This window comes from Ranitomeya imitator, chromosome 2, assembly GCF_032444005.1.
Source record: "Ranitomeya imitator isolate aRanImi1 chromosome 2, aRanImi1.pri, whole genome shotgun sequence".
Lineage (NCBI taxonomy): Eukaryota > Metazoa > Chordata > Amphibia > Anura > Dendrobatidae > Ranitomeya > Ranitomeya imitator.
Window position 1 is genome coordinate 131,497,716 of NC_091283.1, and position 24,313 is coordinate 131,522,028.

Consider the following 24,313-nt stretch of genomic DNA (forward strand, 5'->3'; position numbering starts at 1 on the left):
ACCAGATCACAGGTCCTATGGTATTCACAGTGACTCCATCTGCCTCATTATAGGGAATTCTCAGCCGGGGGGGTTGTGTCTGAATCACGTATTTCAGAGATTTACACAGAAACCCCGGTGTAAGCGCTCAGCACATAGTGCAGGATAAATGTGCGCCAAGCTTTAACTGCGATCTTTGGGAGGCAGAATGAAAAAAAAAAAAAAAAAAAAAGCAACAGTAGGTGAAGAGTTGGTTTTATTTTTTACACCATTCCTCGTGCGGTATAAGTGATTAGGCGACTTTATTGCTAGGGTCGGTGCAATTACAGCGATACAAGATTTATATCGGGTTTTTATGTTTGGCTGCTGTCACACTCTAAAAGACGCTTTTCATTGCGAAAACTAGTTTTTGTATCACCATATTTTGAGAGCTATAATTTTTTTCATATTTCGTCCGACAGTCATGTGAGGGCTTGTTTTTTGCGGGACAAGCTGACGTTTCTATTGGTTCCATTTTCGGGCACATGACATTTTTTTCATTGCTTTCTATTCTGATTTTTGGGAGACACATTGAACAAAAACCAGCAATTCAGGAACTACTTTTTGTTTTTTCTATACCGTTCCGTGTGTAGTAAAATTGGCAAGACAGCTTTATTCTTTGGGTCAGTAAAATTACAGCAATACCTCATTTATATTTTTTTATGTTTTGGCGCTTTTACACAAATACTATTATAAAAAAAAATATTTTTGCATCGTTTTATTCTGAGAGCTATAACTTTTTTATTTTTCTGCTGATTGAGCTGTATGGCGGCTTGTTTTTCTGTGAGATATGATGAAGTTTTCAGAGGTACCATTTTTATTTACATCAGTCTTTATCACGTATCATTGAACTTTTTGTTTGGAGGTATGATAAAAAAACTAGGCAAAAAACGATGCTTTATTTTTTTTACAATGTGCACTGAAGGGGTTAATTAGAGGGACAGTTTTATAGAGCGGGTCGTTATGGATGCGGCGATACCAAAACAGGATTTTTGGTTGCTTACCGTAAAATCTGTTTCTCGGAGCCTTCATTGGGGGACACAGGAACCATGGGTGTATGCTGCTGCCACTAGGAGGCTGACACTATGCAAATAAAAAGTTAGCTCCTCCTCTGCAGTGTACACCCTACCGACAGGAAGTAGGATCTTCAGTTAGTGAGAAAGCAGTAGGAGAAGCAACGTGTAAAAGAGAAAGAATAATAATATAATAATAATAAACTTTATCTACAGAGCGCCAACAAATTCCACGGCGCTCCACAAATTAACAGATTCAAACACTCAAAGAGTGTTCAAAGAACTCAAACGTATACAGTAAACAGAAATGTTCAACTTGGGAGGGTGCTGTGTCCCCCAATGAAGGCTCCGAGAAACAGATTTTACGGTAAGCAACCAAAAATCCTGTTTTCTCTATCGCCTTTCATTGGGGGACACAGGAACCATGGGACGTCCCAAAGCAGTCCCTGGGGTGGGAAAAAACGGACTTCCATCAGGTCCGAGGACTCACCACTGCCGCCTGCAGGATCCTTCTGCCCAGGCTGGCGTCCGCCGAAGCATAGGTACGGACCTTGTAGTTCGGCAAAACGTGTGGATGGAAGACCAGGTTGCCGCTTTGCAAAGCAGTCGGCGATAGCCTTGTGACGTACCGCACTGGAAGCGCCGACCGCCCGGGTAGGGTAGAGTGAGCCTTAATCCCAGGAGGGGGCACTCTGCTCTTGACCCGGTAAGCTTCCAAAATTGCCGTTCTGATCGAGCAGGCAATAGTCGCCTTGGAAGCCGGCAGGCCTCTACGCACGCCATCAGGGATGGCGAAAAGAGAATCCATCTTTCGGAAAGCGGCCGTGCTAGCCAGGGAGATCCTCACTGCCCTGACGAGGTCCGGACTGTTCAACGATCGCTCCAGAGGGTGAGTCGGAGCTGGACAAAAGGTAGAAACGATGTCCTCGTTGAGGTGGAAAAAAGGGAGGAAGGCGGAGGCCTGGGACCACCTTGCCCTGGTGGGAAAAAAAAAAAAAAAAAAAAAAATCGAGAAAGGAGGTCGGCAAGAAATGGCCGCCAACTCAAAAACGTGGCAGATCGAAGAGATGGCCCTGATGAGAGCCACCTTCCGAGATAGAACTGACAGGGAAAACTCCCTGAGAGGCTCAAAGGGGGAACCCCTAAGAACAACCAGCACAACCTTTAAAGCCCATGAATCCACAGAGGCCCTGTACGGAGGGACAGCGTGGGCTACTCCTCGAAGGAAGGTCTTAGCCTGTGGCTGAGAAGAGAACGTCTTCTTAAAGGGAAGAAGAGCGCAGGAACCTGGCCCTTTAGAGAACTGAGAGCGAAGCCCAAATCCAGTCCTGCCTGAAGGAAAACCACATGGAAGGCAGGGAAAAGGACATAGTGACAAGCGGTTGGACTCGCATCAACGAAAGTAAGCCTTCCAGGTACGAAAAGTAGATCCTGGAAGAAGACGAAGGCTTCCTAGCCTGGATTATAGTGTGACCCATCCGGTCCGAAAGGCCAGACGCTCTCACAACTGTGGAGTCCACAGCCATGCCGTTAAACTGAGCGACCGATAATTCGGGTGGCAGATCGGACCCTGAGACAGCAGATCGGGTCTGTTTGGAAGGCACCAGGGGTGTCCGTGAGAAGATTGACGATGTCCGCAAACCAAGACCTCCTGGGCCAATCCGGGACGATCAGAATGACCGGCACCTATCCCGCCTTGATCTTTTCGACAGCTTGGAAAGCAAGGGAACCGATAGGGGAGCATGAACTGCGACCAAGTAATGGCCAGAGTGTCAACACCACTGCGAGAGGATTGCGGGACCTTGGGATGACCCGAGGGACCTTCCTGTTCCATCGGGACTCCATGAGGACCACCTCTGGAGTCCCCCATCGAAGAGCAATATGAAAGGAAACCTCCTGAAGTAAGGACCATTCCCCTGCCGCAAGGCCCTCGCGGCTGAGGAAGTCGGCGGCCTAAATGTCCACACCGGGGACATGCACTGCGGAGCTACCCAGGACCGTTGCCTCTGTCCAAAGGAGGATCCTGGAATCTCGGCCGAGGCCAGAGAACGCCGAGTCCACCCCTGGTGGTAGACATATGCCACAGCTGTGTCATTGTCTGTCTAGATTCAAATTGGCAGGCTGCTGAGAATCCTTACCCAGTGAAGGAAGACAGAAAGATGAACTCGAGGACAATGATCGGCAAAGAGGACTCCTGCGCCGACCTACAACCCTGAAAAGAACAGGTGACAAAGCCCCGCGCCTCCGCCGAGCGGGCTGGCGTCCGTCGTCACCACCTGCCAGGGAACTGGAAGGAAGGAAATGCTGTGAAGGATCTGCTGTGGGATAAAAGAAGTGACCTCGGCCACCAGTCGAGGAACCGTCTGACCCAGGAGAAAGCCGGATCGGACGATGCAGGGAGAAGACAGACCTGTCCCCTGTGATAGCATAGCCTGCTGAAGAAGTCTTGAATGAGACGGGCGAAGGGAAAATTGCTTCCGATGTTGCAACCAACCTCCTTAGGACCTTTAAGGCCCATCGGAAAGGAGGGGAGCAAGCGAACTTCCTGACAAAAGGAGGGATATCCTGTCTTTGGGAAAGAAGACTCTGGTCCGACAAGCGTCGAAGAATATGCCCGGAGCTACGAGGCGCTGAACAAGACGGAAATTCTTCCTGTTGGCGAGCCACCCGCAACGGCTAGAGTGTCGGGAAAGATGGATAGACTTTCGGGCGCCTGAAACCGAAATTCCTGAGCCTACATGGAAGCGATTACTGAACGAGGGAATATCATCCTGAAGGTCTCCGACAAAACTTCCTGTTCAGCAATTCGAGATCCAGACTGGGACGAACGTTGTCGTCCTCTGTCAGTACAAAAAGATTCGAAGAGAAGCCTGTGAAACGTTGAACTGTTCCTGTTCTGGGATGGGAACGATTACCCCGGATTTAATGAGGGAAACAATGGCTGTAAAGAGACCCGGGACTAGAGCGGGGTCTCTTGGAGGTTGGAATTTGAAGAAAACGATCCCAGGGCCGGAAATGAAGATTTTGTATCTAGAGGATACAAGTGCCCTGGCCCATGCGTCCTCTACTGAGGAGACCCAGACGTCCCTTAGAAACAGAAGACGGCTGCCCAGCCTGAGAAACGGGCTGGGGTCTAGTCGTGGGTCATGCCTAGGTGGAACTTCCAGTCCTGGACCTGGAGAATCCACCTTAGGACTAGCGGGAACGCCAGGAAGTAGTGAGTCGAAGAGTACCTTCTTCTCTTAACGTGCCTGTGGCCTCTGTTGCGAAAGGGAATCTGATGCCGCGAAACGACGAAAAAAAGAGGCCGAAAGGACCGAAGTTGCCGCCTAAGAAGAGAACTGGTGCCGTCAGTGGCGTCCTTAATAATTTGGTCCAGCTTGGAACCAAAAGGACGTGATCCTTGAAAAGGGCAGGCTCGTAAGGGACTTTGATGGCTCTTGAGCCAAACAGAGCGACAGCTGGCAACAACATTACTGGGTGTCTGAGCGGCAGAAGACGCGACGTCCAGGGAACAAATTATACCCCTGCGTGAGTAATCTGGGTGGCAGCTTCCGCCAGCCAGTCTGGTGGAGCTCCGGCTTGAATGTCCCAACGGAATTGTTTTAGCCCTTTCGGATACCGACTTCGAAACCAAAGTGGAAGCGAAAGACGGGCATAGGGATGATGCCGAAATTCACGAAGAATTCCATGATTCTATCGATGGAATCTGTCAGAGTCGCCCCACCGGACAGCGTGAGGACTGTCTTAGTGGCAAGTCTAGCAGTCGGCGGATCCACAGAGGGAGAGGTCGTTCTCCATCGCCTCTCATACCGGTTGGCGATGAGATCCGGAGGAAAGAGATATGAGACTCCAAGACGCTTGTCTCTTTGAGAACGTCTGGTCGAATTCTCCCTTTCTCTGGCCAGAAGCTCCTCGATTCAGGATGAGGAACGAATCCCTTGGGAGGTAGTTTAGACCGTCTAAACGAAACCGCCTGATCTGCGGGTTCCGTAGAGGAATCTTAGATGCCACAGGTCAGATTGGACGCTCCAATGAGGCTTTGAACCATATCCCTCATGTTATGATATGGTCCGACTCCGGCCCCAAATTATCCTCCGAAGGTACATCATAAAAAGCCTCGCCCTCCGAGAGGGGGAGGATAAGGGGAAACTCGACCACAGAGAAGGACCGTGGGGCGAGATGGACCGAGAAGAGAACTCAGACCGGCGTTCCCTTCTGGATCTTTTGCGGCCTGTATTGGAAGACTCGGACAGAGATTCTTGCGACCCGCTGGCTACTACGGAAGTCTGCAGGGGCAACAGATCGAGCATGGACACAAGGGTCTGGGACACCCGTGTGAGATCCGCTACTGATAGAGACAGAGGGGAGGCCCAGCCTGGGGTGGGGACTTCGCTCTGAGGCGGAGCAGCAGGGAACATAAAGTGGGTTGCTGTAGGCCTGCCTGAGAGAGGCTTGCGGTTGCAAGGCGAACCCTGAAAGTGTTTCACTAAGACACAGGAAAAAGTGACTCCGGCCCCTGAGACAGAGGATTGGGGGGGGGGGGGAGCTGGGGTTTGAGTCAAACTGCGGTGCAGAGGTACTCACGGCAGGCGCTGCGGTGTCCAGATGGAAGGCTGCACGGCTTGGAAGATGCTCCTCAGGAACGATAGCCCCTAGGAGAACAGGTAGACATATCTGGGGCACTCTTGTTCGGAACTTGCTGCAGGCCTGAAGAACAGCAGTGGAACAGAAAGATGGAGCTGCTGCCCTGCGGCCTCTGGTTGTAATCCGCGCAGAAGATGTGCTGTGCCCCCAGAAATGAACGCTCTCAGTGAAAATGCGCGTGTGAAATCTCCTGCCCTGTGCTCAGCTGCGACGTGGAGGAAGGGGCGGAGTCCGCCCAGATGACACCGGTGGGCAGAGATTGCAGGGCACAGTTTGTCGGGCGGGAGAAAGCCCGCCCGAAGAAAGCGGAAGTTGAGGAGCGCGGTACCGGAAGTAGGCCCCGGCGGAAGCCGGGACCTAAATTAGAGGCCGGCGCCGCTGGAAAAAGATCGCGCCCCGGAACAATGTGCCGCAGAGCAGCGCGGTAGCCTGCCAGGGCCGCAGGGAGGACGGAATAGTCGGAAGGCGGCGCCGAAGTAGGCCCCGGCTGAAGCCGGGACCTAAATTAGAGGCCGGCGCCGCCGGAAAAAGAGATCGCGGCCCCGGAACAATGTGCCGCAGAGCAGCGCGGCAGCCTGCCAGGGCCGCAGGGAGGTCGGAAGGCGGCGCCGAAGTAGGCCCCGGCAGAAGCCGGGACCTAAATTAGAGGCCGGCGCCGCCGGAAAGAGGATTGCGGCGCCGAAGCCTGCAGGGCGGCCGCCGGGGGGAGCGGTGCCGACGCCGCCAGAAAAGTGACATTGCAGCCGCAGCGCGACCGCAGGGAGGACACTGCGGCCCCGAAGAAGGGGATAACCTGTAGTGCAGAGCTACTGCACGTCTTGCTGCCCCTGGGATTCCTTTTAAAATGAGATCAGCGCCGCCATAGAGGATAGAGCAGCGCATCTAGGGACTACTACTCCCCCACACAGCGAGAAAGTAAGGGGGGAAGATCTGGAGATTTAGGGGAAATACTCACCTTAGACATCCCACGCAGTTACTAACCTGAGGGGATTGAGACGTCCACGGAGCTGTGATGGACGTCCTCGTCTCCTCCAACCGACAGGCTCTGGTGGGCGAGTGGGTGGGGGACGGAGCCAGGACCGGACTTCTCAGCACGCTTGTGTGCTAGGATCTTGGTCCTGGAGAGGGATCTATGAGGATACGGGGTGGCAGTACACGCCGTACTCATAGTCCGCATTGTGGGAGTACAGGTGTGACTGCTCACCCTGTATCCCTCCGGAAAACCTGAAAAGGAACGACGCACATTGAGGTAGATAAGGGTCTAATGAAAGACCCGTGTCCACCTCCTACTGACACTAAGCTAAACTGAAGATCCTACTTCCTGTCGGTAGGGTGTACACTGCAGAGGAGGAGCTAACTTTTTATTTGCATAGTGTCAGCCTCCTAGTGGCAGCAGCATACACCCATGGTTCCTGTGTCCCCCAATGAAAGGCGATAGAGAAATATGTGTACTTGTATTGTTTTTTTTCTTATTTACATAAATACAATTATTGGAAAGGAAAAATATTTTTTCTATATTTAGTGATTTTTAAAAAAGTATTTGTACACTTTGTAATTTTTTTTAAAACTTTTTTACGTTGTCCCAGTATGGAACATCACTATATAATGTCAGATCGCTGATCTGACACTTTGCACAGCAGAGCATCAGATCAGGATCCGACAGGCAGGGAAGGAGGCAAGCCGGCGCCTGCTCTCAGAAGGCCCTCGCAAGCCAACTTCCCTGGAGGACCCCGCCGCCATCTGAGTACCGGGGGTCTCCATGGAGACCATCAGGACATCGTGACGCGATCGCGATGTCTTGATGGAAGCGCGCAGGGAGCCTCCTCCCTGTGCGATGCTTCTCTATGCCACTTTCACTACTGACAGCAGCATCAGAGTGATTAAATGCCTGCGACCGGTGCTAGGTCAGCTGTCACATACATCTGACACCCGCACGAGATCGCCGAGGCACTTAACGTGAGGCCACGCAATTGTGCCGCCGTAGATATACTGCTCTTTGTGGGAACGCACCTCCCACAGAGCAGTATATGTATGGCGCACGTTGGGAAGGGGTTAAAGAGTAACAATTGTTTCAATTTTTATTTCACGAATCAATAAAACACTTGAAAATAAGTAACTTTGTAATATATCCTATCAGAGAAATATGCTTCTTTCTCATCCAGGATGGAGTATTTATTTTCTCAGCTCCCCATACATGGGTAAAATATGTATTCAGTGAAGACAGATTACTACATTAGTGAGACAGAATCTTATTTTTAAGATAGCAGGGAGGAGGACAGGGGAGCTGGAGGCAGAGCCTCACCCACTCCCATCTACACAGAATCTTGTCTGTAAGCAGTTCTCATCTCCTATCTAAGTGAAGTAACAATCTGTCTTCACTGAATACAGATTTCACGCTGGAATTTAGAATGATCAGTCCAGGAGGAGAAAAAAGGAGCTTTCTCTGATAAGACCTATTACAAAGTTTCTTATTTTCATGCATACAATCGATTTAGGAAACAAAAGTTAAAATCACGATTACTCTTTAATGATTTAGGCACATCATACACCAGCGGACCCGTTCTTTAAGACTGAATTAATGAATCTGGGCCAAAATGCTGGCGATGCTAACCATGTCATTATTACCTGTCAAAGGGGTTTTTCATTTAAATAGAAAATTTAAAAAAGCAACAACTTCCCCAACAGAAGATGTGCTTTCAATTAGGAGATAGCGCTTTCTCAACACAATTTGCAAACTGTAGCCAGTGCAATTGCCTTCAAGGTCTAATTATTTTTTTGCACACAAATGTGGACCAGCTGCGTGTGCCTAATTAGACTAATAATTATAGGTTGTTTTTACCAGATATAAGACACAAACAAAACAAAAAAAAAACCAAAACACATGAACCTATAGCATGCGAAAACTAAACAGCTGACTGCTAGAAAACTACAGCTACAACGTCCACAATGTTTTATGTCCATTTATCACTGCATGCTGTGACTAGAAATTACAGCCATTGTTTCCTAAATATGAACAAGTTTAAGCTAATATATTTTCTCTGAAAGAAAACAATTCCTAAAACTATGGAAGGCTGAAATTATAACTTTTTATAGGTAAGCAAACAATACAGTGTGGTTAGGGAAGAAAAATCACTAAACAGGAGATCTTGAGTGGCTGCAGCATATCAGACCTATGGGGCAGATTAAATCGCTTTTTCATTAATGTCAACCTGTCACATTGAAAATGCAATCTTAGCAGGAAGCCTGGCATAGAGCGGGAGGTGCTCAGCAGATTGGATACATAATTTAGTGAGAAATTATTCAGTATAACCCTTGCTTTACTCATTATATCCCTGCTTATTGTGGGCTTTTCAGTCAAGTGGGCGGTGCTAATCAGTGACGGACAGTCTTCCCTGTATAAATGTGGATACAGATGCAAATGTCAGTTACTCAGTAGGACCACGCAGTTGACAGAAAAGGACACAAAAACCAGGGATATAAATGAATGCAACAAGTTGTACCAAATCTTTTCTTTCTAAACAGTTTCTTTATGAGGATTATGCTACATTAACAATGTGATAGATTCACTTTTCAGATTATTACAAATCCTTAGAATACAAAAAACAGGTTAAGCTACATATGGTGTACTTACAATGGTAGATAAATACTCATTCCTGATTACCTACCAGTGTAAACATGACTGCAATTATCCAACAAATGAGCAAAACACTTGTTCATTAGGCAATGAGATTTTTTTCTAAAGGAACCTTTACACTGAGCAACCTTTGAACAATAACGATAACGATCCGTGACGTTGCAGCGTCCTGGATAGCGATCTCGTTGTGTTTAACACGCACTAGCAATCAGGATCCTGCTGTGACATCGCTGGTCGGAGCTAGAAGGCCAGAACTTTATTTCGTCACTGGATCACCCGCTGACATCGCTGAATCGGCGTGTGTGACGCCGATTCAGTGATGTCTTCACTGGTAACCAGGGTAAACATCGGGTTACTAAGCGTGGCCCTGCGCTTAGTAACCCGATGTTTACCCTGGTTACCCGGGGACTTCAGCATCGTTGGTTGCTGGACAGCTGTGTGACAGCTCTCCAGCGACCACACAACGACTTACCAACGATCACGGCCAGGTCGTATCGCTGGTCGTGATCGTTGGTAAATCGTTTAGTGTAACGGTACCTTTAGCTGACAAACATAGAACACATCAGTATCCCAGCACATTATACGGAGTAAATAGTGGAGGGGCTTCAGACAACATGATACTGTATGGGGACGGACCCCTTTCATTTGTCGGCCTAAGTAAAAAGGCTGGCCAAATGACTTTTGTAGATTGGCAGAACCCCTTATTTCTGGTTACTACATACCTTTGTATATAACTGGTTTGGATTCGGCTTCTTCTGATGATCGATCTACACTTGCTATTTCTAGGAAATCTTCAATCAGATCCAAGGATATGAGAGACTGACTGAAAACTAAACTGAAGAAATAGCACAAGAAACATTGCAGCATTTGACACAAATAAATTAGAATTTGTTTCATCCTAGAACACAAACTCCCAGAAGGGGACATAAGGCATTTCAGATGGCTTTTTTCTGAACGACTTGTCAAATGATAAATCAATCTTTGTCCTTATATGTTGCCTGCTATTGCCTTTTAATTGATGGGAAGCAGATTTATTAAGTCAGGCAAGAATGAAAAAATGGTCTAAAATCTACCTTTCTGAATATCTAAAATCTCTTGCGTGTGGCAGCTTAAAGTGGACGTTTCACAACTTTTGACCTTATAAACTGTACATTCCTGCACATGAAGATAAAAATGTTTAGAGTTCGTTACAAAATCACTAGCGTCAATTTTTTTCTTCTTCTACTGAGTTTAATTGCTTTCCGTTGAGTGGGTGCGTGCTTTCATCCCAATGACTGTGTCCAACCATAAAAAGTCAGCGGCATCAGGATGAAAAAGTAGATGCCCACAGTTAACCAAAATAAACACCATTACCACAGAAAATGTCAAACCTGTGCGACTGTCGTGTTCACACTGATAATGCCTCCCTAACTGCATTAACAGTAATACTTACATGTAATAGGTCTGCTGTCTTCAGCTGCTCCGACACGCTCCTCACTCTGATGCTGCTGTCCACCTCCTTCTACCAGGACGTACTAGCCAGCGTGATCACGCGATACTGTATTGTGCGCACACTCCCTCCTAGCACTTCCTGTTATTAAAGCACTGGAAGAGGAGGCATACAGCAGCATCAGAGTGAGGGGGATCACGGGAGCAGCTGAGGATGGCAGACCTATTGTATCTCCACAAAAGAGTTATCTACAATCCTGCTACTATGTGCACCAATGCATAGTTTAGAAGGTCAAAAGCTGTGAAAGGTCCTCACTAAGGCTAGGTTCACATTGCGTTAACAGCAGCCCATTTAACACATGCGGTAACGGGCTGCTGTTAACGCAAGTGCCGATATGTCAGCGCGCTAGCGCAGATAGAGCTAGCAGATACTCTATCTGCGCTAGCAGTGACGGACCTGAAAATGCTGCAGTCCGCGTCCCAGGGTCCATCTCTCAATGACGGCACATCGCTAGCGCACACCCATTGTGGGCGTGCGCTAGCGATGCGTCCGACATAGGAATTAATGGCGGTGTTAACGGACTACGTTACACCGCGTTATGCTGAGGTGTAACATAGTCCGTCTAACGGACGACTATAAGGCAGTGTGAACCCAGCCTAAGGCTCAGAAAACTATCATTAAAACCAGCCTTGCAGAAGTTTTTTGAAGTAATTATTTGTATTTCCTGTGAAATAATTCTGGAGTATTTTCTCTAAAGAGTTTTAGTTAGTCACAGGTTGTTTTTTTTTACTTGGATCTTGGAGTAGATTCTTCTCCAAAATAAAACGAAAAAAAATAAAAAAATTCAAATATTATTTGAAAAAGATTCCTATTGATTTCAATAGAAATATACCAAGAAAACAAAAAGTGACAAGTCACCAATTTGATGCAAATTCATAGTAGAATATTCATCAAACTTTACACCAAAAAAGTGTGTTGCTAATAACTGGAGGTAAAGAAATGGTATGGAATGATGCAGAAGTCAAACTAATACATTTCTTGATATTTCAGGATGCATGACTGTATTTAGAAAAATAGACATGATGGCAATGGTGGCATGTCCTCGTAAAAGAATGTAAAAAAAAACAAACAAAAAACTGTTCAGACCAACTACAGAAGCAGCGTGAACTTTGTGTCACTGAGCAGTTTTGTGCAGCTTCCCTCCGATTCCCTGTTCCTTGATTAACAGATCTGGCTTTAAAAAGCCAAAGAAATGGGGAAGAACGATTGAAAACAAGCAGGTGGGAACGTGCACTGAACTGACAACTGTTAATAGATCCTTTCTAAAACCGCTTCAAAATAATCTGTATAAATACCAGGAATTTTCTTTGAAATCATTTTTAAAAAAAAAATTAAATTTCAAGGCAAATTAAAATGTCTACTGAAATATACAGAAAGAAAAGAAAAACCCTCATTAAAAAAAAACACATCACTAAACAAAATACAAAATGTACTGACTTTTGACCTATTCTAAAGCAAACTAGATATATACAAGCCCAAATATACGTTAACTAGTCGAATGAAGAAATGAACACAAACAAAGAAAATGCAACCTACACTTTATCACCAAGTTCCTCTGCCATACGAAGAATTTCAAACAAAAGGAATATTTTTCCAGAGTGTTCTATAATCTCTGCATCAGCATCAGTTACAAAATCTTTGTACCAGTCAGGGGATGGGCTCCCTGGAGTGGAAGATGTGGTTTTACTAACGGCTGAAAAAGAGAAAAACAAAAATGACAAATCTCTGCTCTTACAACAAGATGAACAACAAAAAGAAAAGTTATAAATAAGTTCTTAAATACTCAATTCGTAGATCAACCTCATTATGTATAGGAAACTAATCACTATAGAAGTAATATGGCTGCTATCTTGTTATAATGACGTGCTGCGAGTGGATATTCTAATTAAATACAAGGGAGGCTGCAGTAAGAAGAGGCTGCTCTCACTCATGTCCACCATGCCTATCTGATCAAATCCTGCAGATACCAGGAGTGATGAATTAAGGAGACTGCTCACACTGCTGTCCATCCACCCTGTATCTGATCAAATCCTGCAGATACCAGGAGTAATGAGGTAAAGAGAGGCTGCTCACACTACTGTCCACCGTGCCTATCTAATCTAATACTAGCAATACCAGGAGTGCTGAGGTAAGGAGAGGCTGCTCACACTGCTGTCCACCCTGTCTATCTGATCAAATCCTGCAGATACCAGGAGTGATGAGGTAAGGAGAGACTGCTCACACTGCTGTCCACCCTGTCTATCTGATCTAATACTAGCAATACCAGGAGTGCTGAGGTAAGGAGAGGCTGCTCACACTGCTGTCCACCCTGTCTATCTGATCTAATACTAGCAATACCAGGAGTGCTGAGGTAAGGAGAGGCTGCTCACACTGCTGTCCACCCTGTCTATCTGATCTAATACTAGCAATACCAGGAGTGCTGAGGTAAGGAGAGGCTGCTCACACTGCTGTCCACCATGTCTATCTGATCTAATACTAGCAATACCAGGAGTGCTGAGGTAAGGAGAGGCTGCTCACACTGCTGTCCACCATGTCTATCTGATCTAATACTAGCAATACCAGGAGTGCTGAGGTAAGGAGAGGCTGCTCACACTGCTGTCCACCCTATCTGATCTAATACTAGCAATACCAGGAGTGCTGAGGTAAGGAGTGCCTGCTCACACTGCTGTCCACCCTGTCTATCTGATCTAATACTTGCAATACTGGGAGAGCTGAGGTAAGGAGAGACTGCTGAGAGACTGCTCACACTGCTGTCCACCGTGCCTATCTGATCTAATACTAGAAATGCCAGCAGTGCTGAGGTAAGGAGAGCCTGCTCACACTGCTGTCCACCATGTTTATCTGATCTAATACTTTCGATACCGGGAGAGCTGAGGTAGGGGAGAAATTGCTCACACTGCTGTCCACCATGTCTGTCTGACCTAATACAGGAGATACCAGGAGTGCTGACGTAAGGAGAGGCTGCTCACACTGCTGTCCACCATGTCTATCAGATCTAATACTGGCGATACCAGGAGTGCTGAGGTAAGGAATGCCTGTCCATCATGTCTTTCTCCTCTAATACTATAGTATTAAACGGAATCTGTCTACAGAATTTCACCCCTCCCCCCCAAACTACTTAGTCCAGCTCTATTCCCTGCCAGGGCTGCCATATCCTGATTGACAGCCTTTAATGCTGTGTGATTTCAGCCAAAGGTGCCATCGGTTGGGCAGGAGTTTGCGGCGCTGAATGGGCTGGAGTGACAGAGGCTTCAGACTTATCTACATAGCAATTGAAACAATGATTGAGGAACAGACTGGCTATGTAAAGGTATTGCTGGATTTGTCTTTGAGCTACATGTGCATATTTATGGGGGAAGAGAGGGACAGCTTCCCTTTAAAATTCTGACAGTTTATTGTCAAGTTTAGAAAGAGGAAAGGCATTTTAACATACAATAGTGATTACCTCACTAATAAAACAAGCATCATTTGCTAATTAAATAGCTAACTCATAAGTTTTAGAATATTTAAAAACACATTACATCCATTTCTTTTTCTAATTTTTGAACCACTTTAAACTTTTCCTGACTGGGCGATTTTTCATTTTTGCCTTTTGCTCCTCTATGAAAAATCACAACTTTTTTTCTTCAACAACAATGGCTTGTTTTTTTGAGGAAGGAGTTGTACTTTTGAACAACACCATTGATTGTACCATATAGTGTACTGTAAAACGGAAAAAATTCCAAGTGCGGTGAAATTGCAAAAAAAAAAAAAAAAAAAAAAAGTGCAATTCTACAACACCATCCATGTTCCCTGATGTGATGTACTGAAAAGCAGAGATGGGGGGAAGGAATCCAAGTGCAGCAAAATATGCAAAATTGTTAATTTCTGGGGAGGGGGTGGTTATTTACAACAGTCATTACACTCCAAGAATGAACTGGGGGAAAAAATGTTTTGGTTCTATTGACGCTTTCCAAAACGTTTTCAATTTTTGAGAACTGAAGCTGTGTACGGGTTTATTTTTTGCGCCCTAAGCTCACATTTCTTATTGACACTATTTTAGGGAAGATGCAATGTTTTGATTATCTTTTATTGTACTTTTTTTTTTGCGCTGTTGGGGTAGCAGAAAAAACACAATTCTGTAGTCTTGATTTTTTTTTTTTTTACACCATTTGATAGATTGGACTTTTACAGATGTAGCGAAACCACATGTATTCTATTTACATTATATTTTATTTCTTAATTTTTAATGAGTAATCAGATGTGTGGTGACAAACAGCAATTCTGGCTTTTTTGTGTCGGTTTACGTTTACTGTATGAATTTTATATTTTGATAGACAGGACCTTTTAGTAATTGTATTAAAAAAAGTGGATTTGCTGACATAAAAATCAACCAGAAAGAAAATATGGATTGCGTTCACAGACCTTGTACTTTATGATGCTCCTGTTTTTAATGACAGAACACAAGAAACTATTTACCGTATATACTCATGTATAAGCCGAAATTTTCAGTCCATTTTTTTGTATGCTGAAAATGCCCCCCTTGGCTTATACTCGACTCATGGTCCAGAAAGCCGACAGGGGAGGGGGATTAGGGAGCCGGCCGCTGTCGCACAGTGACAGCTACCGGCTTCCAGAAGACATCAATACTCACCCTCCGTCGCTGCATCTCCGTCCCGGCAGCTCTTTCCTGTTCCTGTGCTCAGCGGTCACGTGGTACCGCTCATTAAGGTAATGAATATGGACGCAACTCTACTACCATAGGCGTAGAGAACATATACATGACCTTAATGAGCGGTATCAGGTGACCCCTCAGCACAGGAAGAAGCTGTGGTGCCGGGACAATGGAGATGCAGGGACATTCAGCGAAGGTGCAAGCAGGACGAGTATGACAGGGGAGGCCAGCGATGCATGCAAGATGGGACAGGGGGAGCTGAGCCATGCATATACGATGGGACGGGGATAGCACCGAGCCATGCATACAAGGATGGGGGGAGCTGAGCCATGCATACAAGGATGGGGGACCATGCATACAGCGAGGGGACCGAGGGAGCCATGCGTACAACAGGGGGAGCCACACAGAGCAGAACAGGATGGGGAACCACACACAGGGATAGGAATGAGGAGACAATACATACACGGCTTATACTCGAGTCAATAAGCTTACCCAGTTTTTCCGTGGCAAAATTACCTCGAATTATACTCGGGTCGACTTATACTCTAATATATTCGGTATACGCAACAGTTTTAGCTCCATCCAAACTATTACATACTACATATGACTAACTCACTTTCTTCTACTTTAGCAGCCGCAGAAGTGTTTGAATGTTCGTCGAGTTTGCGGTCTTTTCCATTCCCACCGCGAGACCTAGAATTCCACACCTTAATCACTTCCACATCATTATCACTTTCTTCAGAGGTTGAGCGGTTTTCCGGTTTGCTTTTACGCTTTGATTTCTTCTTCCTAAAAATTTTAAAACAAAAATTTATTTTACGCAGATAGGAGAGGCATGCATTTTATTTGGCTCCCATTAAATAATCTTTGCTACTTAAAATGTAGGGCGCAAAAGTGTAAGACATCCAAGTAGTCGAGGGTTGTTCACCACGTGGCAGATTCTTGCATTACAAATGCACATGTGTTACATGCAGCTCTTGCTGTGGATGCAAGGAGGGTTTTAACGAGCACACGTATGGTTCAAGCTCTACAAAGTATTTGAAGGAAAAAAAAAAAAAAAAAACTAGGAACAAACCTTAAATATCTATTCCATTTGCTTGCTCCCGCTTGTGCAAAAGTCACAGGTAAAATTCACATTAACACCATCCCATGGGGACATACCCAGAGCAAAGACTATTATCAGCAATTCTAGAAAATTGCCAAATATGAGCAAGTTACATTGAAAAAGAAAAAAAAATCTGAAACCAATTAGGCTGCTTGCAACCTAAATATACCTTCTATAAAACTGTAACCGGTTGATTCATAATTTAATTCACATTTTGGCACAACATGCCAGGACACACGTAAAATCAATTGGCATTTATCTTTGACTGTTTGACTAATTCCTGGTGATCTTTCACATTACGTTATTGTTAAGTGATTTTCTGGCAGAAGATGATAAACACACAATAATTATTATAGTAGGTAGGCCGCTCTGCCACAGAGGCCAATTTTGATTGCATTCATAATATTGCTGTACCCATTGAGAGAGGAAAAAAAAAAAGAGGCAGAATGATCCTGTGGGGCTGTAACCCTTTCAGTGATTGTATGAAAAATGCTTACGATGAGGACCCTTCTTCTGAACTCAGGGACATTGAAGATTCATCTGTGTCAGATGCAATAAACTCTTCCATGCTGTCTTCATCAAAGTAACCCTAAAAAGAAAGAAAGAAAAAAAAACACATGATAACGTCACTGCAACGGATAACTCAGAAGCGGCAGGCACTGTCGTGTTAAACTCTAGCACATCTGTTTAGTCACTTGGAAAAAGTCTGGCTTACATCATTTCAAACAAAGCTTTAATAATGGGCATATATCTTGAAATATAACGGAATATGATCAGAGATGAAAGAGCAGCAGTCAAATCTATAGCACTGCATAGTCAAAAAAAACTAATTTCCACTATTTCACCGAAATTCTACCCACTTTTTGGCACCATTTATTGGGGAAACAGACAAAAATATGTAGTCTGATATCTGCCGTACCTTATTTTCTTTACTAATGTAGTCCAGCTGCAAGCACCAAGGGTGAGTCCAGATCCTACTTAAAACTTGAAAGTCCTGGAAAAGCTTGGTTCCAGATTTGCCTCGTCCGCCTCCTCCCTCACCACCACCAACACCACCACCACCACCTGTTAAGGTAAAAGGATTATACTGAGGGGCTATGGCAAGGCTTTACAAGATCCCAGCATGTGTTTCCATTTCACACTTAAATTCTCTATACAGAAATCTGGTTTTAAGCCTGAAAAGTTAAATTGAAAAGCAAGTGCGTTATCTAAAACCACAAAAAAGAAAACCACATGCTTTATGTGTAGAGAAATATAGAGTACACCTAGCTGTCAATTACAGAGTGCAGTCTAGTAACTTGTGGCCATTTCCCTGACTACACCATGACATTGGTATTGAAGATATTGAGGAAGGATATAATATCTTTGTGTTCAGGTTTGGGACTGTATAAAAGCTCTATGTTTACCATACTATAAGGTCTCTAGGCAAAGATGTAGCTACAAAATGCCCCTAGAAGAGGCACAAAGTGTCAGATATTTCTATGGTGTCGGAAAGCAAAAGACTCTACTGGAAATGTAAAGCGGTTTTCTCAAATTTTATAGCAACTGATCTTGGCCTAGAACAACATTCCGCCTTTAAAAACCCCCAACATGCTGAATATTGTGTTTTCAGTGATTGTCTGCAGTGGTATTAGGTCATACAGCCTGTCATCTGATGTATGGGGCAGAACACAGCTCCGCACGTGGTTTAGTGGTCATTGGCGAGTACTGCAGTTTATTCCCCAGTCAATAAATAGGAGATAAGGTGCACAATATATCACACAATTTGGCTTCACAAAAAATCCTTTCCACCAGGCGGACCTTGTGAGCACACTTCTCCATAGACTACCGCTAACAGCTTGGTATTGATTTTAAGCCGAATAATCTTTACTAATGTATTAGAAATTCATATGCATGTTTGATACTTATAGATTACAGATCTAAGATTATATAGAAGATAATACATACAATATATATATTATTGCAAGTATTATCTTATATACACACATGGCGGCCGCCACACTTTTAGTCTCCCTGAATGTTATGTTGTCTCTGACAATAAAGATAGGCTATTGCCCCTCTTCACATGTGGGATGTTTTTAATCTAAAAACCTAAATGATAAGGGATAAAAACTTCAGTCAATTTGCCCAGATAATGAGATGGCCGTCTATCGCATTTTCAGCTCAGTCCTCCATACAGTGAAGAGGTTTGTGAAGTTTATTAAAAAAAAAAAAAAGAACAAGAAAATAATGAGGCAAAATGACATGATCTGATTAAATGCAGAGTTTAGCATTTATTAGATTATTTACACTGCTCCCCTCGGGGTAGAGTGGCATTGCTAATGCACATGATTTATTAATATTCCAAAATTACTATCTTATTACCATCAAATCCAGCCTAATGATAATAGTCTGTCTAAAAATTCAGACGAAAAAAAAAAAGCCAGTTGGCAAGTTATCTGAGGCGCTCTGAACTGCACAATCAAAACAATTAGGACAATGGTCGACTTTCTGTACCCAGATTTAACATCTGCTGCCCATCATGCACCGGTACAGTGTGCAATTATATTTATGATATCCCTCTGGTTGCAAATTAAAGTTGGTAGAAAAACTTTAGACAAATCTGCCAAGAACAGGAAAAAAGCCCAATGTAGAAGCAGCGATTAACACAATATTGAGGATCAATTGATCTACAATTTAATTAATGCTAAAATGCAGGTTTACGTCACAAACTCAAATCATTCACAACAAATTCCCACACGTACTCGTGTGGTCATATGAATATTAATGGTCTGCATGGAACACAATATGGCACCGTTCGCTTTCTACTGGTTCATACTGGGCCCATGTGCGACTCCAATTTATATAGAGGAACATGGAGATTTTGTCTGCTGGAAACAGACTCCATGAGAAAATGATGCAGGTTTCCCAACTATAGACCAGCAACCAGGGAAACCTACTATACCACTGCCGTGGATCAGCAAGGATAGCCCATAGGGTCTCCATGTGCTGATGTACACGGCCCATGTACAGTGGCATGTAAAAGTTTGGGCACCCCTGGTTAAAATTACTGTCATTTTGAACAGTTAAGCAAGTTGAAGATTAAATGATCTTTAACCCCTTCACGACATGCGCCGTACTAGTACTGCGCATGCCGTGTCTCCCCCTTTGATGCTGGCTCCAGCTGTGAGCCCACATCAAAGTCGCGACATGTCAGCTGTTTTGTACAGCTGACATGTGCGCGCAATAGCGGCGGGTGAAATCGCTATTCACCCGCCGCTATTAACCTGTTAAATGCCGCTGTCAAACACAGACAGCGGCATTTAACTACCGCATCCGGCCGGGCGGCCGGATATGACGTCATCGCCGACCCCTGTCACATGATCGGGGGTCGGCGATGCATCAGGAAGGTAACCATAGAGGTCCTTGAGACCTCTATGGTTACTGATGCAGGTCTGCTGTGAGCGCCCCCCTGTGGTCGGCACTCATAGCACACCTGCATTTCTGCTACATAGCAGCGATCTGATGATCGCTGCTATGTAGCAGAGCCGATCAGGCTATGCCAGCTTCTAGCCTCCCATGGAGGCTATTGAAGCATGGCACAAGTAAAAAAAAAATGTTTTTAAAAATATGAAAAAAATATAAAAAATATAAAAGTTTAAATCACCCCCCTTTCGCCCCATCCTAAATAAAACAATAAAAAAAGAACCAAACCTACACGTATTTGGTACCGCCGTGTTCAGAATCGCCCGATCTATCAATTAAAAAAAAGCATTAACCTGATCGCTAAACGGCGAGAAAAAAAATCCGAAACGCCAGAATTACGTTTTTTTGGTCACCGCGACATTGCATTAAAATGCAATAACGGGCGATCAAAAGAACGTATCTGCGCAAAAATGGTATCATTAACCCCTTTACCCCCAAGGGTGGTTTGCACGTTAATGACCGGGCCAATTTTTACAATTCTGACCACTGTCCATTTATGAGGTTATAACTCTGGAACGCTTCAATGGATCCTGGTGATTCTGACATTGTTTTCTCGTGACATTTTGTACTTCATGACAATGGTAAAAATTCTTTGATAGTACCTGCGTTTATTTGTGAAAAAAACGGAAATTTGGCGAAAATTATGAAAATTTCGCAATTTTCCAACTTTGAATTTTTATGCAATTAAATCACAGAGATATGTCACACAAAATACTTAATAAGTAACATTTCCCACATGTCTACTTTACATCAGCACAATTTTGGAACCAAAATTTTTTTTTGTTAGGGAGTTATAAGGGTTAAAAGTTGACCAGCAATTTCTCATTTCTACAACACCATTTTATTTTAGGGACCACATCTCATTTGAAGTCATTTTGAGGGGTCTATATGATAGAAAATACCCAAGTGTGACATCATTCTAAAAACTACACCCCTCAAGGTGCTCAAAACTATATTCAAGAAGTTTATTAACCCTTCTGGTGCTTCACAGGAATTTTTTGAATGTTTAAATAAAAATGAACATTTAACTTTTTTTCACAAAAAATTTAATTCCGCTCCAATTTGTTTTATTTTACCAAGGGTAACAGGAGAAAATAGACCCCAAACATTGTTGTACAATTTGTCCTGAGTATGCCAATACCCCACATGTGGGGGTAAACCACTGTTTGGGCGGATGGGAGAGCTCGGAAGCGAAGGAGCGCCATTTGACTTTTCAATGCAAAATTGACTGGAATTGAGATGGGACGCCATGTTTCGTTTGGAGAGCCCCTGATGTGGCTAAACATTGAAACCCCCCACAAGTGACACCATTTTGGAAAGTAGACCCCCTAAGGAACTTATCTAGAGGTGTGGTGAGCACTTTGACCCACCAAGTGCTTCACAGAAGTTTATAATGTAGAACCGTAAAAATAAAAAATCATATTTTTTCACAAAAATTATCTTTTCGCCCCCAATTTTTTATTTTCCCAAGGGAAAGAGAAGAAATTGGACCCGAAAAGTTGTTGTACAATTTGTCCTGAGTACGCTGATACCCCATATGTGGGGGTAAACCACTATTTCGGCGGATGGGAGAGCTCGGAAGGGAAGGAGCGCCGTTTGACTTTTCAAAGCAAAATTGACAGGAATTGAGATGGGACACCATGTTGCGTTTGAAGAGCCCCTGATGTGCCTAAACATTGAAACCCCCCACAAATGACACCATTTTGGAAAGTAGACCCCCTAAGGAACTTATCTAGAGGTGTGGTGAGCACTTTGACCCACCAAGTGCTTCACAGAAGTTTATAATGCAGAGCCGTAAAAATAAAACAAAATTTTTATCCCACAAAAATTATTTTTTTAGCCCCCAGTTTTGTATTTTTCTGAGGGTAACAGGAGAAATTGGACCCCAAAATTTGTTGCCCAATTTGTCCTGAGTGCGATGATACACCATATGTGGGGGGAACCACTGTTTGGGCACATGGGAGGGATCAGAAGGGAAGGAGTGCCATTTGAATGCAGACTTAGATGGAATGGTCTGCAGGTGTCACATTGCGTTTGCAGAGCCCCTAATGTACCTAAACAGTAGAAACCCCCCACAAGTGACACCATTTTGGAAAGTAGACCCCCTTAGGAACTTATCTAGATGTGTGCTGAGCGCTTTGACCCACCAAGGGCTTCACAGAAGTTTATAATGGAGAGCCGTAAAAATAAAACAAAAATTTTTTCCCACAAAAATTATTTTTTAGCCCCCAGTTTTGTATTTTCCCGAGGGTAACAGGAGAAATTGGACCCCAAAATTTGTTGCCCAATTTGTCCTGAGTGCGATGATACACCATATGTGGGGGGGAACCACTGTTTGGGCGCATGGGAGGGCTCGGAAGGGAAGGAGCTCCATTTGGAATGAGGACTTACATGGAATGGTCTGCAGGTGTCACATTGCATTTGCAGAGCCCCTAATGTACCTAAACAGTAGAAACCTCCCACAAATGACACCATTTTGGAAACTAGACCCCCTAAGGAACTCATCTAGATGTGTTGTGATAGCTTTGAACCCCCAAGTGTTTCACTACAGTTTGTAACGCAGAGCCGTGAAAATTAAAAAAAAAAATCTTTCCCCCCAAAATTATTTTTTAGCCCCCAGTTTTGTATTTTCCCGAGGGTAAGAGGAGAAATTCGACCCCAAAAGTTGTTGTCCAATTTGTCCTGAGTACGCTGATACCCCGTATGTTGGGGGAAACCACCGTTTGAGCGCATGGCAGAGCTCGGAAGGGAAGGAGCGCCATTTGGAATGCAGACTTAGATGGAATGGTCTGCAGACGTCACATTGCGTTTGCAGAACCCCTAATGTACCTAAACAGTAGAAACCCTCCACAAGTGAGCCCATATTGGAAACTAGACCCCCCAGGGAACTAATCTAGATGTGTTGTGAGAACTTTGAACCCCCAAGTGTTTCACTACAGTTTATAACGCAGAGCCGTGAAAATAAAAAATCTTTTTTTTTCCCACAAAAAATATGTTTTAGCCCCGAGTTTTGTATTTTCCCAAGGGTAACAGGAGAAATTGGACCCCAAAAGTTGTTGTCCTATTTGTCCTGAGTACGCTGATACCCCATATGTTGGGGTAAACCCCTGTTTGGGCACACGGGAGAGCTCGGAAGGGAAGGAGCACTGTTTTACTTTTTCAACGCAGAATTGGCTGGAATTGAGATCGGACGCCATGTCGCGTTTGGAGAGCCCCTGATGTGCCTAAACAGTGGAAACCCCACAATTATAACTGAAACCCTAATCCAAACACATCCCTAACCCTAATCCCAACAGTAACCCTAACCACACCTCTAACCCAGACACACCCCTAACCCTAATCCCAACCCTATTCCCAACCGTAAATGTAATCTAAACTTTAGCCCCAACCCAAATTGTAGCCCTAGCCCTAGCCCTAACCCTAACCCTAGCCCTAACCCTAACCCTAGCCCTAGCCCTAACCCTAGCCCTAACTCTAACCCTAGCCCTAATGGGAAAATGGAAATAAATACATTTTTTTAATTTTTCCCTAACTAAGGGGGTGATGAAGGGGGGTTTGATTTACTTCTATAGCGGGTTTTTTAGCGGATTTTTATGATTGGCAGCCGTCACACACTGAAAGACGCTTTTTATTGCAAAAAATATTTTTTGCGTTACCACATTTTGAGAGCTATAATTTTTCTATATTTTGGTCCACAGAGTCATGTGAGGTCTTGTTTTTTGCGGGACGAGTTGACGTTTTTATTGGTAACATTTTCGGGCACGTGACATTTTTTTGATCGCTTTTTATTCCGATTTTTGTGAGGCAGAATGACCAAAAACCAGCTATTCATGAATTTCTTTTGGGGGAGGCGTTTATACCGTTCCGCGTTTGGTAAAATTGATAAAGCAGTTTTATTCTTCAGGTCAGTACGATTACAGCGACACCTCATTTATATCATTTTTTTATGTTTTGGCGCTTTTATACGATAAAAACTATTTTATAGAAAAAATAATTATTTTGGCATCGCTTTATTCTCAGGACTATAACTTTTTTATTTTTTTGCTCATGATGCTGTATGGCGGCTCGTTTTTTGCGGGACAAGATGACGTTTTCAGCGGTACCATGGTTATTTATATCTGTCTTTTTGATCGCGTGTTATTCCACTTTTTGTTCGGCGGTATGATAATAAAGCGTTGTTTTTTGCCTCGTTTTTTTTTCTTACGGTGTTTACTGAAGGGGTTAACTAGTGGGCCAGTTTTATAGGTCGGGCCGTTACGGACGCGGCGATACTAAATATGTGTACTTT

The 24,313-nt window shown here is 44.3% G+C and overlaps 1 protein-coding gene across 1 annotated transcript in view; it reads right to left on the reverse strand.

Annotated features, from left to right (window-relative positions):
* ATRX (ATRX chromatin remodeler) overlaps positions 1 to 24,313 on the reverse strand; it is a 246,932-nt gene that overhangs the window by 24,279 nt on the left and 198,340 nt on the right. The window contains exons 24-28 of the mRNA XM_069747241.1: positions 17,480 to 17,625; positions 17,058 to 17,149; positions 16,072 to 16,244; positions 12,338 to 12,494; positions 10,035 to 10,147 (exon numbers count right to left, since the gene is read on the reverse strand). Of these exons, the coding sequence (XP_069603342.1) occupies positions 10,035 to 10,147; positions 12,338 to 12,494; positions 16,072 to 16,244; positions 17,058 to 17,149; positions 17,480 to 17,625 (681 nt within the window). The remainder of the gene's footprint in view (positions 1 to 10,034; positions 10,148 to 12,337; positions 12,495 to 16,071; positions 16,245 to 17,057; positions 17,150 to 17,479; positions 17,626 to 24,313) is intronic.